General features: G+C 45.4%; 1 protein-coding gene across 1 annotated transcript in view; it reads right to left on the bottom strand.

Moving 5' to 3' along the window:
- Positions 1-16,901, bottom strand: part of drp2 (dystrophin related protein 2) — a 116,804-nt gene that overhangs the window by 63,835 nt on the left and 36,068 nt on the right. The window contains exons 4-9 of the mRNA XM_064955840.1: positions 16,291-16,411; positions 15,336-15,447; positions 14,913-15,069; positions 8,196-8,342; positions 1,577-1,655; positions 457-517 (exon numbers count right to left, since the gene is read on the bottom strand). Coding sequence (XP_064811912.1) covers positions 457-517; positions 1,577-1,655; positions 8,196-8,342; positions 14,913-15,069; positions 15,336-15,447; positions 16,291-16,411 — 677 coding nt within the window. The remainder of the gene's footprint in view (positions 1-456; positions 518-1,576; positions 1,656-8,195; positions 8,343-14,912; positions 15,070-15,335; positions 15,448-16,290; positions 16,412-16,901) is intronic.

The following is a 16,901-nucleotide window of genomic DNA, read 5'->3' as shown; positions in this document are numbered from 1 at the left end:
TCTCCGAGGGATACCTTAGTCTGAATGCGTTCTCTCCAGGTAACTCAATACTGTTCTCCGAGGGATACCTTAGTCTGAATGCGTTCTCTCCAGGTAACTCAACACTGTTCTCCGAGGGATACCTTAGTATGAATGCGTTCTCTCCAGGTAACTCAACACTGTTCTCCGAGGGATACCTTAGTATGAATGCGTTCTCTCCAGGTAACTCAACACTGTTCTCCGAGGGATACCTTAGTATGAATGTGTTCTCTCCAGGTAACTCAATACTGCCATCTCAAGCAAAGTGAATGTCTTTTCTCAACAACGACCTAAAGACCTTTTTTCTCCACACACTTTTAGACTGTCTGCACTCATGTCCCCCAGTTGGACTTAATGTACTACACATACACACACAGACCCCCCTCCCACACACACACACACACACACACACACACACACACACGCAGTTGGACTTACTTGATGTAGTAGGGCACTTTGTTTGGAGAGATGGCGCGTTCCCAGGGTATCTGCACTGAACCTGAAAGTGAGGGGGAAATCAATTGCTGAGGCACATCAAGCATGAAAAGCCATTTGCACATAACCACTGACCATGTTCATGTCCCAAATGGCACCCTATTCCCTATTTAGTGCATTTAGTGGACAACTTTTGACCAGGGCCCTATGGGTATAGTGCACTAAATAGGGGAAAAGGGTGCCATTTAGGGCATGACCTGCATCAACCCAGACCGTCTGTGAACATTCAGGCACCACAGAGGAAGAGCTGCGTCACATAACAGGTGAGCTACAGCTGAATGAAGGGAAAAGCAGCCTTTTGTGTCCAGTCTCAGAGAGGATTAGGTTGTTTGCAAAGGCTAATGGGATATATGGGAGACAGAGGAGGAATATTGACAAGACCCATTCAATGTAGCATTTTAGCAGTACACTACAGGGGTAAGCTAGCTGGGAATGGAATAGGCTAGACTGGAATGGCTGGGAAGTTAAGGGAGACACACACACAAGGACACCGTCACAATGAACACAGTGAGGCAGCTACACACACACACACATACACACACATTCCTGGCAGGGATAAAGAGATCAGCCCCAGAAGCATGACAGTGCTGACACAGCAGAGCTGGATGGGGGGGAATCGAGGACAGTAGGGGTTCCCTTTTACTACTACCACCATCACAGAGCAGCACACACACACACACACACACACACACACACACACACACACACACACACACACACACACACACACACACACACACACACACACACACACACACACACACACACACGTGACTGAGCACAGACACAAAATACTGCTGCTGTGACTCAGTGGGGGCTCAAGGTACAAAGCCTGCCCCCTCGTCACACGACCCAGACTACACAGTCACACACACAGCCTCACACTGTGGACCAACCATGTTCTAATCCCCTTCCCACCTACAACCCCCCCCCCCCCCCCCATCCGCATTTTCAACATCCCACCCCCATCCTGCCCCCAGCCACTATACAGGCATAGCACAGCGTGGCACAGAGCATCACAGCAACCGGCACCAGCTTCTAATGAATGTGGAGGAGCCTTTACTGGAGAGGAAGTGCTGGGATCCTGGACCAAAGTCTCTATGGGCATCCTGCAGCTGCTTCAGACGCTCTTCCATGGAGCCCTGCGAGGAGACATACATTTACATTACATTACACACATTTACATGACATTGAATTATACACACAAACACACACACATTTACATTATACACACACATGCGCACACAAACACACACGCAAACACAGCGCGGGCAAAATTCAATTACATTTGATCAAAAGAATCAAAGAGAATAACGGAACCGTCTTTATCTCATCTCACACCCGCTACAAACACACACAGACATCTCCCTCCCTCCCTCCTCTCCTCATCCTTCGTTTGGCAGTTAGATAGGGCTATGGGAAAAATGTCAACATTGACACACCTCCACTGCCACCTTGCCACAGCCCTTTGAAGAGCATCGAGTAGGGAAAGACGACACTGAATCCACTCCGATCTGTTAGGCTCTTTTTAAATGAGGACAGTCATTTCACAGTAAGCTGTGTATCGGAATAGAGGTGTGGGGGTGTGTGTCAACAAGCGAGAGGGATTTGAGTTCATGAAAATAAGGTGTGCCATTCATTGTCTCTGTACGGTGTGTTTTTGTCGATGTGGCTGTCCCAAAAGGGATTTGTTGAGGACTAATCCTGGTTTATTTACAAGGTATTCGATTCAGCATGTAAATCATTGTCAGAGGAAGTCGAAACAGCTCCACGAACAAAGGGCGCTAAATCCACTCACCAAGGCCGGCCCTGGCCTTTTGGGGCCCTAAGCGAGAATTGGTTGGGGGGCTCCCTTACCTCGTGGGTAAAACATTTTAGTGGCCCTCTTGTTGGTGGAGAGAAAATGTATGTATTAAAGCTACAATTCTACGCATTTTGCCAAGACTTACCATGTTAATGATATTGGAGTGAGAGTGACTAACAGAATCAATAGGGGACCCCTGGATACCTGCCCTGCGTGATTACTACAAATATAGATTGCTGGCTAGACTAATTTACCAATCTAAAAATTGTTAGCTGACATGCTAATTGAGTGACTGTCAGTGACTGACATAACAAGACAAAAACTACTGCACAGCCAAATAAAAACCATTGCACTGTGTGTATTCTACTATTCTAACTCTCAACAGTAAGTCGAGACCCAGACTGAATTCCTAAAAATATATATTGACTTGCACCCCCCTTTTGACATCAGAACAGCATGAATTCATCAGGCATGGACTCTACAAGATATCGAAAACGTTCCACAGGGATGCTGGCCCATGTTGACTCCAATGCTCCAAGTTCACTGGATGTCCTTTGGGTGTTTGGACCATTCTTGATACACGCGGGAAACAGTTGAGTGTGAAAAACCCAGCAGCGTTGCAGTTCTTGACACACTCAAACCTTTGCGCCGAGCACCTGCTACCTACCATATCCCGTTCAAAGGCACTTTAATATTTTGTCTTGCCCATTCATCCATGTCCGAATTGTCTCAAGGCTTAAAAATCCTTCTTTAACCTGTCTCCTCCCCTTCATCTACACTGTTTGAAGGTGGCATCAATAAGGGATCACAGCTTTCAACTGAATTCACCTGGTCAGTCTATGTCATGGAAAGAGCAGGTGTTTCTAATGTTTTGTACACTCAGTGTATATATATACACCACATGACCAAAAGTATGTGGACATCTGCTTGTCAAACATCTCATTCCAAAATAATGGGGATTAATATGATGTTGGTCCCCCCTTTGCTGCCATAACAGCCTCCACTCTTCTGGGAAGGCTTTCCACTACTAGATGTTGGATCATTGCTGCGGGGACTTGCTTCCATTCAGCAACAAGAGCATTAGTGAGGTCGGGCACTGATGTTGGGCAATTAGGACTGGCTTGCAGTCAGCGTTGCAATTCATACCAAAGGTGTTCGATGGGGTTGAGGTCAGGGCTCTGTGCAGGCCAGTCAAGTTCTTCCACACCGATCTCGACAAAACCATTTATGGACCTCGCTTTGTGCACAGGGGCATTCTCATGTCAAAACAGGAAAGGGCCTTCCCCAAACTGTTACCACAAAGTTGGAAGCACAGAATCGTTTAGAATGTCATTGTATACTGTAGCATTTAGATGTCCCTTCATTGGAACTAAGGAGCCTGAACCATGAAAAATAGCCACAGACCATTATTCCTCATCCACCAAACTTTACAGTTGGCACTCTGCATTCGGGCAGGTAGCGTTCTCCAGGCATCCGCCAAGCCAAGATTCGTCCGTCAGACTGCCAGATGGTGAAGCGTGCTCCATCATTCCAGAGAACCCATTTCTACTGCTCCAGAATCCAATGGTGGCGAGCTTTATACTACTACAGCCGACGCTTGGCATTGCACATGGAGATCTTAGGCTTGTGTGGGGCTGCTCGGCCATGGAAACCCATTTCATGAGGCTCCAGATGAACAGTTCTTGTGCTGACGTTGCTTCCAGAGGCAGTTTGGAACTTGGTAATGAGTGTTGCACCCGAGGACAGACCATTTTTATGCGCTTCAGCACTCAGCAGTCCCATTCTGTGAGCTTGTGTGGCCTTCCACTTCGCGGCTGAGCCGTTGTTGCTCCTAGGGGTCTCCACTTCACAATAACAGCACTTACAGTTGACTGGGCAGCTCCAGCAGGGCTGGAATTTGAGGAATTGACTTGTTGCAACGAAGCCACGTTGAAAGTCACTGAGCTCTTCAGTAATGAGATTGGATGGCTGTGTACTCATTTTATACACCTGTCAGCAACGGGTGTGACTGAAATAGCCGAATCCACTCATTTGAAGGGTTGTCCACATACTTTTGTATATACAATTCCAGTCAAAAGCAGCCAACAAGCACTGTTTGGTAAAAGACCAAATCCATATTATGGCAAGAACAGCTCAAATAAGCTAAGAGAAACGACAGTCCATCATTACTTTAAGACATGAAGGTCAGTCAATATGGAAAATGTCAAGAACTTTGAAAGTTTCTTCAAGTGCAGTTTCAAAAACCATCAAGCGCTATGATGAAACTGGCTCTCATGAGGACCGCCACAGGAAAGGAAGACCCAGAGTTACCTCTGCTGCAGAGGATAAGTTCATTAGGGTTACCAGCCTCAGAAATTGCAGCCCAAATAAATGCTTTACAGTGTTCAAGTAACAGACACATCTCAACATCAACTGTTCAGAGGAGACTGCGTGAATCAGGCTTTCACGGTCCAATTGCTGCAAAGAAACCATTACTAAAGGACACCAATAAGAAGAGACTTGCCTGGGCCAAGACACATGAGCAATGGACATTAAGCAGGTGAAAATGTGTCCTTTGGTCTGGAGTCCAAATTTGAGATTTTTTTTGGTTCCAACCACTGTGTCTTTGTGAGACGCAGTGCGCGTGAATGGATTATCTCCGCATGTGTGGTACCCACTGTAACGCATGGATTAGGAGGAGTTATGGTGTTGGTGTGCTTTGCTGGTGACACTGTCTGTGAATTATTTAGAATTCAAGGCACTCTTAACCAGCATGGCTACCACAGCATTCTGCAGAGATATGCCATCCCATCTGGTTTTAGCTTAGTGGGACTATCATTTGTATTTCAAATTGACACTGACCCAGCACACCTCCAGGCTGTGTAAGGGCTATTTTACCAAGAAGGAGAGTGATGGAGTGCTGCATCAGATGACCTGGCTTCCACACTCCCCCGACCCCATTGAGATGGTTTGGGATGAGTCGGACCGCAGCGTGAAGGAAAAGCAGCCGACAAGTGCTCAGCATATGTGGAAACTCCTTCAAGACGGTTGGATAAGCATTCCAGGTGAAGCTGGTTGAGAGAATGCCAAGAGTGTTAAAAGCTGTCAGTAAGGCAAAGGGTGGCTATTTGATTTGTTTAACACTTTTTTGGTTACTACATGATTCCATATGTGCTTTTTGATGTCTTCACTATTATTCTACAATGTAGAAAATAGTACAAATCAAGAAAAACTCTTTAACGAGTGGGTGTTCTAAAACTTTTGACCAGTAGTATATATATAAATATATTTATCGTTTTTTGGGTCGGGGGCCCCTTAGTGCTGGGGGAGCTAAGCGGCCACTTATGTCACTTATGCCTGGAGCTGGCCCTGCCAATCACACTGAGAAAGAGTGAGATAGAACAAGGCACAGTTATCCCGAGGCACTTCAAGGACAAGCAAGCCCAACGAGCTGAGATGAGAAGTTAGCATTATGGAGAGGAAAACATTGCCATTGCTCAACATTCACACGGCTGTGCACACTGGCTCGCCCAAATGAATAAGGCAGGATGCACTCAAGCCTACGCAGATTGCTTCAGACTAATTTGGAGCAGTTGGAATGCTGCAAGGAGATGTCGGTGCCAACTCTGCAGCGTACTACCATCTATCTCCACTACCGCTAGACTACTAGGCTAACGGAGGTTTGCAGCGGAATTTCTAAATTATTCAAGACCAAACATATTAGAGTATCAGCCTTAAAGAAAAAATGCATTACGTCTGTGTCACAGCAGAGAGAGCAGCAGCAGCAACATATGATGTTATTCAAATCACAGGGATTTAGCATCACATTATTCAACAGGAGAATGAGGGGAAGAGGAGAGCGTCAGGGAGAGAGGGGGGGGGGTGGCGTTCAATAGGTTTCTGTGTTCTTACTTTGGCAACGAAGACAGACTAATCAATTAATAGAATTATTGAATTGAGAGAGAGAGTAAGAGAAAGGACAAGAGAGACAGAGCAAGAAATGAGTAACACACAAGGAGCAGGGGAGAAAGAGTAACACACAAGGAGCAGGGGAGAAAGAGCAACACACAGGGAGCAGGGGAGAAAGAGTAACACACAAGGAGCAGGGGAGAAAGAGCAACACACAAGGAGCAGGGGAAAAAGAGTAACACACAAGGAGCAGGAGAGAAAGAGCAACACACAAGGAGCAGGGGAGAAAGAGCAACACACAAGGAGCAGGGGAGGAAGAGCAACTCACAAGGAGCAGGAGAGAAAGAGCAATACACAGGGAGCAGGAGAGAAAGAGCAACACACAGGGAGCAGGGGAGAAAGAGTAAAACACAGGGAGCAGGAGAGAAAGAGCAACATACAAGGAGCAGGGGAGAAAGAGTAACACACAAGGAGCAGGAGAGAAAGAGTAACACACAAGGAGCAACACACAAGGAGCAGGGGAGAAAGAGTAACACACAGGGAGCAGGAGAGAAAGAGCAACATACAAGGAGCAGGGGAGAAAGAGTAACACACAAGGAGCAGGAGAGAAAGAGCAACACACAGGGAGCAGGGGAGAAAGAGCAATACACAAGGAGCAGGAGAGAAAGAGTAACACACAAGGAGCAGGAGAGAAAGAGTAACACACAAGGAGCAGGGGAGAAAGAGCAACACACAAGGAGCAGGGGAGAAAGAGCAACACACAAGGAGCAGGGGAGAAAGAGTAACACACAAGGAGCAGGGGAGAAAGAGCAACACACAAGGAGCAGGGTAGAAAGAGCAACACACAAGGAGCAGGGGAGAAAGAGCAACATACAAGGAGCAGGGGAGAAAGAGCAACACACAAGGAGCAGGGGAGAAAGAGTAACACACAAGGAGCAGGGGAGAAAGAGCAACACACAAGGAGCAGGGGAGAAAGAGTAACACACAAGGAGCAGGGGAAAAAGAGTAACACACAGGGAGCAGAGGAGAGAGAAAAGCCTTCTTTTCTTATCTGAACCCTTGCCTTATTTGCTGATTCCTGGCATCCTCACCATTTTCCCCTCAGAACAATCCAATAGGTTTCACTCTGGAGACAAAAGGCATCATTTGTTGCATCCTCTCTAAAATGATGCAATCACAAGAGAGGCCAAGGCAAAGCTGCAGCTAAGCCTAAACCCACAGACTGTTGTACCTCTCACTTTACTACTGACCCATACTGCAAGACACTCGGTCAGAAACTCGATCAGATGGTATTTGATTTTTGATGATTTTGATATAGATATTTGTACTGCACTGTTGAGGAGAGCTTGCAGATAAGCCTTTCTTTTTTGCAAGATTTTATTTTTCTTCCAACACAAAAGCATAAATAGACAAAGACAATAGACAACTTAACATTTACGTACATTCATTTCTACAGACGTTAATGACTTCCCACTTGCTCAGACACACACGTTCCCACATGTACACTTTGATTTGAGATGTCTTGTGAGATGACCACAGATGAAGTGAGCCATGGAAGACCAGGTTCTTAAAGGGGGAGTGGTGGTATGGAGGTTGAAGAGATGTTGTGGGAAGGTTGAGGATGTGCAATTACCACAGATGTGAAGTGAAGTCAATCATTTAAAACGTTACCAGCAAGGGTATTATGGGGAGGTTGAAGGCCATGTTGAGGTGATGTTGTGGGGAGGTTGAGGGGAGGTTTACGGGAAATTGTGAGGGTAGTTTGAAGAAAGATTGAGGGTAAAGTTAAGGTTTTCAGTTGTGATAATGTTATCGACTGGTTGAGTGGAAGTCAAGGTGATGTTGTGGAGAGGTTGTATGGACGGAAGGTGGTTGTGGGGAGATTGTGTGAAGGTTATGGGGAGGTTGAGGGAGGTGGTTGTGGGGATGTTGTGGGAAGGTTATGAGGAGGTTGAGGGAGGTGGTTGTGGGGAGGTTCAGGTCAAGTTACCAGCAGTAGTTTCCAGCGGCTGTTGAGGTGCTCCAGGGAGTGGGCGTTGTCCATGGACAAATGGACGTCAGAAATGGCCAGCTCATGAGCCAGGTCATTGATGTGCTTCATGCCTTCCTTCACCTGAGTTAGCTCCTCCTTAAACAACTGGAGGTGGGAGAGAGGGAGGGAGAAGGAAAGGAGAGAGATGTAGAAGGAGAAAAGAGAGGAAGGGGAAATGAGAGAAAAAGGAAGGTGAGAGAGAAAGAGAGCAAATAAGAAAGAGGGAAAGGGAGGAAATGGAGAATTAGAGAGGGAGAGGGAGGAAATAGAGAGATAATTAGAGAGGGAGAGGGAGGAAATAGAGAATTAGAGAGGGAGAGGGAGGAAATAGAGAATTAGAGAGGGAGAGGGAGGAAATAGAGAATTAGAGAGGGAGAGGAAGGAAATAGAGAGAGAATTAGAGAGGGAGAGGAAGGAAATAGAGAGTGAATTAGAGAGGGAGAGGAAGGAAATAGAGAGTGAATTAGAGAGGGAGAGGAAGGAAATAGAGAGATAATTAGAGAGGGAGAGGGAGGAAATAGAGAATTAGAGAGGGAGAGGAAGGAAATAGAGAGAGAATTAGAGAGGGAGAGGAAGGAAATAGAGAGTGAATTAGAGAGGGAGAGGAAGGAAATAGAGAGTGAATTAGAGAGGGAGAGGAAGGAAATAGAGAGTGAATTAGAGAGGGAGGAAATAGAGAGAGAATTAGAGAGGGAGAGGGATGAATTAGAGAGGGAGAGGAAGGAAATAGAGAGAGAATTAGAGAGGGAGGAAATAGAGAAAGAATTAGAGAGGGAAAGGAAGGAAATAGAGAGAGAGTTAGAGAGGGAGAGGGAGGAAATAGAGAGAGAATTAGAGAGGGAGAGGAAGGAAATAGAGAGTGAATTAGAGAGGGAGAGGGAGGAAATAGAGAGTGAATTAGAGAGGGAGAGGGAGGAAATAGAGAGTGAATTAGAGAGGGAGAGGAAGGAAATAGAGAGTGAATTAGAGAGGGAAAGGGAGGAAATAGAGAGTGAATTAGAGAGGGGGAGGAAGGAAATAGAGAGTGAATTAGAGAGGGAGAGGAAGGAAATAGAGAGTGAATTAGAGAGGGAAAGGGAGGAAATAGAGAGAGAATTAGAGAGGGAAAGGAAGGAAATAGAGAGTGAATTAGAGAGGGAGAGGAAGGAAATAGAGAGTGAATTAGAGAGGGAAAGGGAGGAAATAGAGAGAGAATTAGAGAGGGAGAGGCACCTACACCCCCCCCCCCCACACACACACACATGGTAGGGTTTTCAACCCAGTAAATTATAGAAATCAATTGAAATTTGGTTCATAACATTCATTAAATAATAAAAAATTCACAATGCATGCCCAATTCCTTTCCCCAAGTTGACTGAGTTTAATGGCATTAGACTCACTCTGTTATATGGCTGTGTGGACAGTGGACCTAGTATTGGAGCTGCTGCCTGCACAAACACCATCACCAAGGGAGAGATGCAACAGGGACCCTTCATGGCTTACGCAACTTAAGAGTCAGATCAACCCAGCCAAAACAGCACTAATGATCTAAGGGATGTGTGAGTGTGTGTGTGCGCACACAGTGCTGTAGTTATATCAAGCTAATGGTGTCTGTGCTGCAGCCTCATGACAAAAACATGAGAAAAGAGAGAGAGAGAAAGAGAGAGTGAGTGAGTGAGTGAGTGAGTGAGTGAGTGAGTGAGTGAGTGAGTGAGTGAGTGAGTGAGTGAGTGAGTGAGTGAGTGAGTGAGTGAGTGAGTGAGTGAGTGAGTGAGTGCGTGCGTGCGTGCGTGCGTGCGTGCGTGCGTGCGCGTGTGTGTGTGTGTGTACACCACAGACAGACAGAGCCTGCTGGAATGCCTGCCCTGGAGACATAGAAAAAGGAGGAACATGTGCTGGCACTGACAGCAAGGCAAACATTGACATGATCATTGTGACTTAACAACTAAACAAATAACTGGCTGGGGATTCAACATCAGCCAATCAACTGAGGGAACTCTGTCATATCAACATGTCACTGGCTATTGACTCAATGCACTGCCTGCTGTTGTTGGCTTAACTGTTGGCTTAATTGACTGTCCGTTTGGGAGAATGAATGTAGGAGAAAGATAGAAACTAACACTTTCTCTGAAACAAATGAATTGTGTACATAAAGACACTGAAACACACTGAGTGTGACATTTATGGTGGCAGGAGCACAGATTTGTGGGAAGGAAAGGCTACCATAAACCTCATAACAATCAGGCAAGGTAATTAAATTTGAAACTTTTCTGAAAGAAACGTGTTATAAGGAGGTTAATATTTAACGTTAGTTTATTCAACTAAATGAGGCACAGTTATCTTCTTACAACACACATCATTGGGAAGATAAGTTTCTATTTAGGGTTCATACAGCTAAATTATAATGAGGTTTACAGTATATTTTGCACAGGTCTGTGCCCTTTCAAATCAAATCACAATTTATTTAAAGTGCATTTAGCAAAACAGCAAACCAGTAAAACATTAAAACAGTAAAACATTATATATTTAAGCCCAGAGGGGGTGTTGTATACGGCCAATACACCACGACTAAGGGCTGTTCTTACAAGACGCAATGTGGAATGTCTGGACACAGCCCGTACAGCCCGTACAGCCCGTACAGCCCGTACAGCCCATACAGCCCATACAGCCCTTACAGCCCTTACAGCCCGTACAGCCCGTACAGCCCGTACAGCCCGTACAGCCCTTACAGCCCGTACAGCCCCTACAGCCCGTACAGCCCGTACAGCCCATACAGCCCTTACAGCCCTTACAGCCCGTACAGCCCGTACAGCCCGTACAGCCCTTACAGCCCGTACAGCCCCTACAGCCCGTACAGCCCGTACAGCCCGTACAGCCCTTACAGCCCTTACAGCCCTTACAGCCCGTACAGCCCCTACAGCCCGTACAGCCCTTACAGCCCTTACAGCCCTTACAGCCCGTACAGCCCCTACAGCCCGTACAGCCCGTACAGCCCTTACAGCCCGTACAGCCCTTACAGCCCGTACAGCCCTTACAGCCCTTACAGCCCGTACAGCCCGTACAGCCCCTTTTCAGCCTTTTGTCTATATTTTTACTATTTTCTACATTGTAGAATAATAGTGAATATATCAACACTATGAAATAACACATAGAATCGTGCAGTAACCCAAAAAGTGTTAAACAAATCAAAATACATGTTATATTTAACATTCTTCAAAGTAACCACCCTTTCCTTTGATGACAGCTTTGCACACTCTTGGCATTCTCTCAACCAGCTTCATGAGGTTCTCAGTTCTTCAATTAACAGGTGTGTCTTGTTAAAAGTTAATTTGTAGAATTTCTTCCTTCTTAATGCATTTGAGCCAATCAGTTGTGTTGTGACAAGGTATGGGTGGTATACAGAAGATAGCCCTATTTGGTAAAAGACCAAGTTCATATTATGGCAAGAACAGCTCAAAAAAGCTAAGAGAAATAACAGTCCATCGTAACTTTAAGACATGAAGGTCAGTCAATCCGGAACATTTGCGACTGCACTTGAAGAAACTTTCATCAAGCGCTATGATGAAAATGACTCTCATGAGGACAGGCATAGCAAAGGAAGACCCAGAGTTACCTCTGCTGCAGAGGATAAGTTCATTACAGTTACCAGCCTCAGAAATTGCAGCCCAAATAAATGCTTTACAGAGTTCAAGTAACAGACACATCTCAACATCAACTGTTCAGAGGAGACTGTGTGAATCAGGCTTCCATGGTTGAATTGCTGCAAAGAAACCACTACTGAAGGACACCAATAATAAGAAGAGACTTGCTTGGAACAAGAAACATGAGCAATGGACATTAGATGGGTGGAAATCTGTCCTTTAGTCTGATGAGTCCAATTTTTTAGTTCCAATCTTTGTGAGACGCAGAGTAGGTGAATGGTTGAACTCCGCATGTGTGATTCACATCGTAAAGCATGGAGGAGGAGGTGTGACGGCGTGGGGGTGCTTTGCTGGTGACACAGTCAGGATTTATTTAGAATTCAAGGAACACTTAACCAGCATGGCTACCACAGCATTCTGCAGCGATATGCCATCCAATCTGGTTTGGGCTTAGTGGGACTATCATTATTTTTTTCAACAGGACAGTGACCAAAAGCACATCTCCAGGCTGTGTAAAGGCTTCCAATCACCAGACCTCAACCCAATTGCGATGGTTTGGGATGAGTTGGACCGCAGAGTGAAGGAAAAGCAGCCAACAAGTGCTCAGCATCTGTGGGAACTCCTTCAAGACAGTTGGAAAAGCATTCCTAATGAAGCTGGTTGAGAGAATGCCAAGAGTGTTTAAAATTGTCAACAGAACAAAGGGTGGCTACTTTGAAGATGTGCAAATATAAAAAAAAAAATTTTTTTAAATAGTATAAAAAAAATAAGAAAAACCCTTGAATGAGTAGGTGTGTCTAAACTTTTGATTGGTACTGTATACAGTGCCTTGCGAAAGTATTCGGCCCCCTTGAACTTTGCGACCTTTTTCCACATTTCAGGCTTCAAACATAAAGATATAAAACTGTATTTTTTGGGGAAGAATCAACAACAAGTGGGACACAATCATGAAGTGGAACGACATTTATTGGATATTTCAAACTTTTTTAACAAATCAAAAACTGAAAAATTGGGCGTGCAAAATTATTCAGCCCCCTTAAGTTAATACTTTGTAGCGCCACCTTTTGCTGCGATTACAGCTGTAAGTCGCTTGGGGTATGTCTCTATCAGTTTTGCACATCGAGAGACTGAATCTTTTTCCCATTCCTCCTTGCAAAACAGCTCGAGCTCAGTGAGGTTGGATGGAGAGCATTTGTGAACAGCAGTTTTCAGTTCTTTCCACAGATTCTCGATTGGATTCAGGTCTGGACTTTGACTTGGCCCTTCTAACACCTGGATATGTTTATTTTTGAACCATTCCATTGTAGATTTTGCTTTATGTTTTGGATCATTGTCTTGTTGGAAGACAAATCTCCGTCCCAGTCTCAGGTCTTTTGCAGACTCCATCAGGTTTTCTTCCAGAATGGTCCTGTATTTGGCTCCATCCATCTTCCCATCAATTTTAACCATCTTCCCTGTCCCTGCTGAAGAAAAGCAGGCCCAAACCATGATGCTGCCACCACCATGTTTGACAGTGGGTATGGCGTGTTCAGGGTGATGAGCTGTGTTGCTTTTACGCCAAACATAACGTTTTGCATTGTTGCCAAAAAGTTCAATTTTGGTTTCATCTGACCAGAGCACCTTCTTCCACATGTTTGGTGTGTCTCCCAGGTGGCTTGTGGCAAACTTTAAACAACACTTTTTATGGATATAAGAGTCTCCCACCTCAGCTTTAGATATCTGCAGTTCATCCAGAGTGTTCATGGGCCTCTTGGCTGCATCTCTGATTAGTCTTCTCCTTGTATGAGCTGAAAGTTTAGAGGGACGGCCAGGTCTTGGTAGATTTGCAGTGGTCTGATACTCCTTCCATTTCAATATTATCGCTTGCACAGTGCTCCTTGGGATGTTTAAAGCTTGAGAAATCTTTTTGTATCCAAATCCGGCTTTAAACTTCTTCACAACAGTATCTCGGACCTGCCGGGTGTGTTCCTTGTTCTTCATGATGCTCTCTGCGCTTTTAACGGACCTCTGAGACTATCACAGTGCAGGTGCATTTATACGGAGACTTGATTACACACAGGTGGATTGTATTTATCATCATTAGTCATTTAGGTCAGAGATCTTCACTGAACTTCTGGAGAGAGTTTGCTGCACTGAAAGTAAAGGGGCTGAATAATTTTGCACACCCATTTTTTCAGTTTTTGATTTGTTAAAAAAGTTTGAAATATCCAATAAATGTCGTTCCACTTCATGATTGTGTCCCACTTTTTGTTGATTCTTCACAAAAAAATACAGTTTTATATCTTTATGTTTGAAGCCTGAAATGTGGCAAAAGGTCGTAAAGTTCAAGGGGGGCGAATACTTTCGCAAGGCACTGTATATAATAATTACATTTTGCTTCTGCAAATACAGTGTCTTATAAGCCCATGTGGCACACACGTCCTGAAGATGCAAGACTTAAACACTAATAAGATCATAATAAATTAATTAAAAATCTAATCATGTCGCCCAGGAACACTGAGTCAATACTAACAGAAACAAAGCTAAGAGAGCAGAGGGATAGAGAGACAGATCTTCCATAATTACAGTGAAGTAACAGCCATCTAGCCAGTAGACTGAAGGAGCCTCTTCACAGCTAACAGATTAGCGAGCGTAGCTAGAGGGAATCTTCTAGACAGTTTTCTTATCAATATCTTCACAGCATTGTCTCCATATCTAAGCAATAAAGATGGATCTATTCATGTTTCAGGCACTATTTAATCTGTGTCGATTCCACAGGTATTTTATATTTCAAATCACTTTGATTTGAGATCTGATATCTGCAGATTCTGTCTGGCCCTGGTGGTGAGGAGCACAGTACACACACACACACTCACTCTCTCTCACACACACACACACACACACACACACACACACACACACACACACACACACACACACACACACACACACACACACACACACACACACACACACACACACGCACACGCACACCCAAACGAACACACACAAACCCAGCTTTTTATTTGAAGCAGACAGCTTGCTTAATATTTGAGACGCACACATACATGCTTACCTTGGTGGCATCGATGTGGTCCTGTAGTGAGTCGATGAAGAGGTCCCCTACAGGCTCCCATGCATCCCGGACCCCCTCAGCCTGTTCTAGGGCCACCGCCAGCTCCTCCATGGCTGCCTGGGTCTGCAGCAGGCGCTCCAGGGTCCGCTCCATGTGCCTTGGACACAGACAGAATACTTTAACTTCTACAGTTGTTTTATACATTGTCATATGCAGTTTTACCACTAAAGCAAGACATCACCTTAATACCTGAGCACCAACCCTAACCTTATTTCAGCCATAGAAAATTTCCTTGATGCTGTCAAAATAAAGACCCAATGATATTTGAGTACAGGCACGGTAAAAACATCTCTAGCCAATCGAAAACCCAGAATCATGGGTGTATTGCAGCCCAGTGGAGTGGGCCTGTGCCGCATATCTGACCTGTGTCGGTCCACGCAGCGGGCAGTCAGCTTCTCCCACAGGTCACTGGCCACGTTGGCCTGCTTCCACACTGAACGACTCACGTTCAGGATCCGCTTCCTCGGAGACACTTCTGGAGGAGGAGGAGGAGGAGGAGGGGATGAAGAGGGGGAGCAGGAGAACAGGGTGAGGGATTGGGTAGGCAGGCAGCCCCAATTGGTGCAAACATCAGTAGAAAGAAACAGTTGGATAGGAGAAACTGTGGGAAATATCTTGTTGGGGGCAGAGAAACAGGGAGAGTTCGCCCCCATCTTTTCCCCATGCGTGCCACCAGTGGTGGAGAGCAAGAGGATGTTGGTTGGGGGAGGGCGAGGAAGGGAGGGAAGGAGAGTGGGGGCAGAAACAGCCTAGCATGCTGCATTATTGATTTGACCAGATGGTGTGAACTGGGCTAATTGGTCCCGACCCAACTGCTCTCCCCAAACATACATCCTCTGATCCACTCTGATACAGCAGGACAGGTAGCTGCTAATCAGACCTAATGGTGGATACACAACTGCTGGAGATCAACTTACTGAACTCCCTATCTCTCTCTGTTCTCACTGCTCAGGTCTGGTTTTGGTGTGTGTGGCAGGGTGGCAGGGTGGGGTGGTATGGGGAGGATTGGCACCTACAGATGTAGGATCTTAATTTGATCACTCTTTTGTTGGTGACTCTTTTGTTGCAAACTTAGAGTGTATTCAGGTTTAAAATGGCTTCTAAAGTTTGTACTTTCCATTTTAAAATGTCCGACTTGATTTACCCTAACAAACAATGCATCAACCGCTACAAAACATTTCCATGAATTATAATCCACATAATAATTAACATTTCCTGTTGCTGCAGGATTATTTTCCTCCTGTAGCAAACTAGCTCAAATTAAGATCCTGCATATGTAGGGTGTCATTTGACATGGTTTTGGAGTGGGTGGGCAGACCTTTTCCGTCGGGCAGCGTCTCCTCGGGCTCCTGGAAGGGGTGCTGTGCCAAGAAGGCCTGAGCAGACTCCAGCACAGAGTAGATGAACGGCCCCCGAGACTTGACATCCTCCATGAATACCTGGAGACAGACAGGACAGGAGCCCACAGAGAGATGAAGGCATGGTTCAATCACATACAAACAACATGCATAGGCTCATTATAACACATACTGTACAATATACACACACACACAGACATCAATTTGCATACATGAACACACACAGTGAGGAGCAACTTGCAGAGGACCACATAGGACTGCCTAGCTGTCAGTCTGTACTATATCGTCTCTGTGCTGAACTGCCTGAGTACATGCACATTATTCTGCTGCAGACCTAGATACCAACCCAGCTGCCTAGTGGAATTAATGACTCATAGGCTGTCCCATAGGGCTCTGGTCAACAGTAATACACTCTATAGGGAATAGGGTGCCATTTAGGACGTAATCACAGAGAATCCCGTGGGCCTATGGACCGGCAGTGTCAACCAGACTCTCTTGTCCTCAACAGCTAATCTCCATTCACCACTCAACTTATGCTCGGTAAAAACTTAGTAGTATATTAGTACGTTAT

This window comes from Oncorhynchus masou, chromosome 32 (genome assembly GCF_036934945.1).
Source record: "Oncorhynchus masou masou isolate Uvic2021 chromosome 32, UVic_Omas_1.1, whole genome shotgun sequence".
Classification (NCBI taxonomy): Eukaryota; Metazoa; Chordata; class Actinopteri; order Salmoniformes; family Salmonidae; genus Oncorhynchus; species Oncorhynchus masou.
The sequence above is the reverse complement of the archived record's forward strand: the minus strand, read 5'-3'. Positions and strand labels throughout refer to the sequence as shown.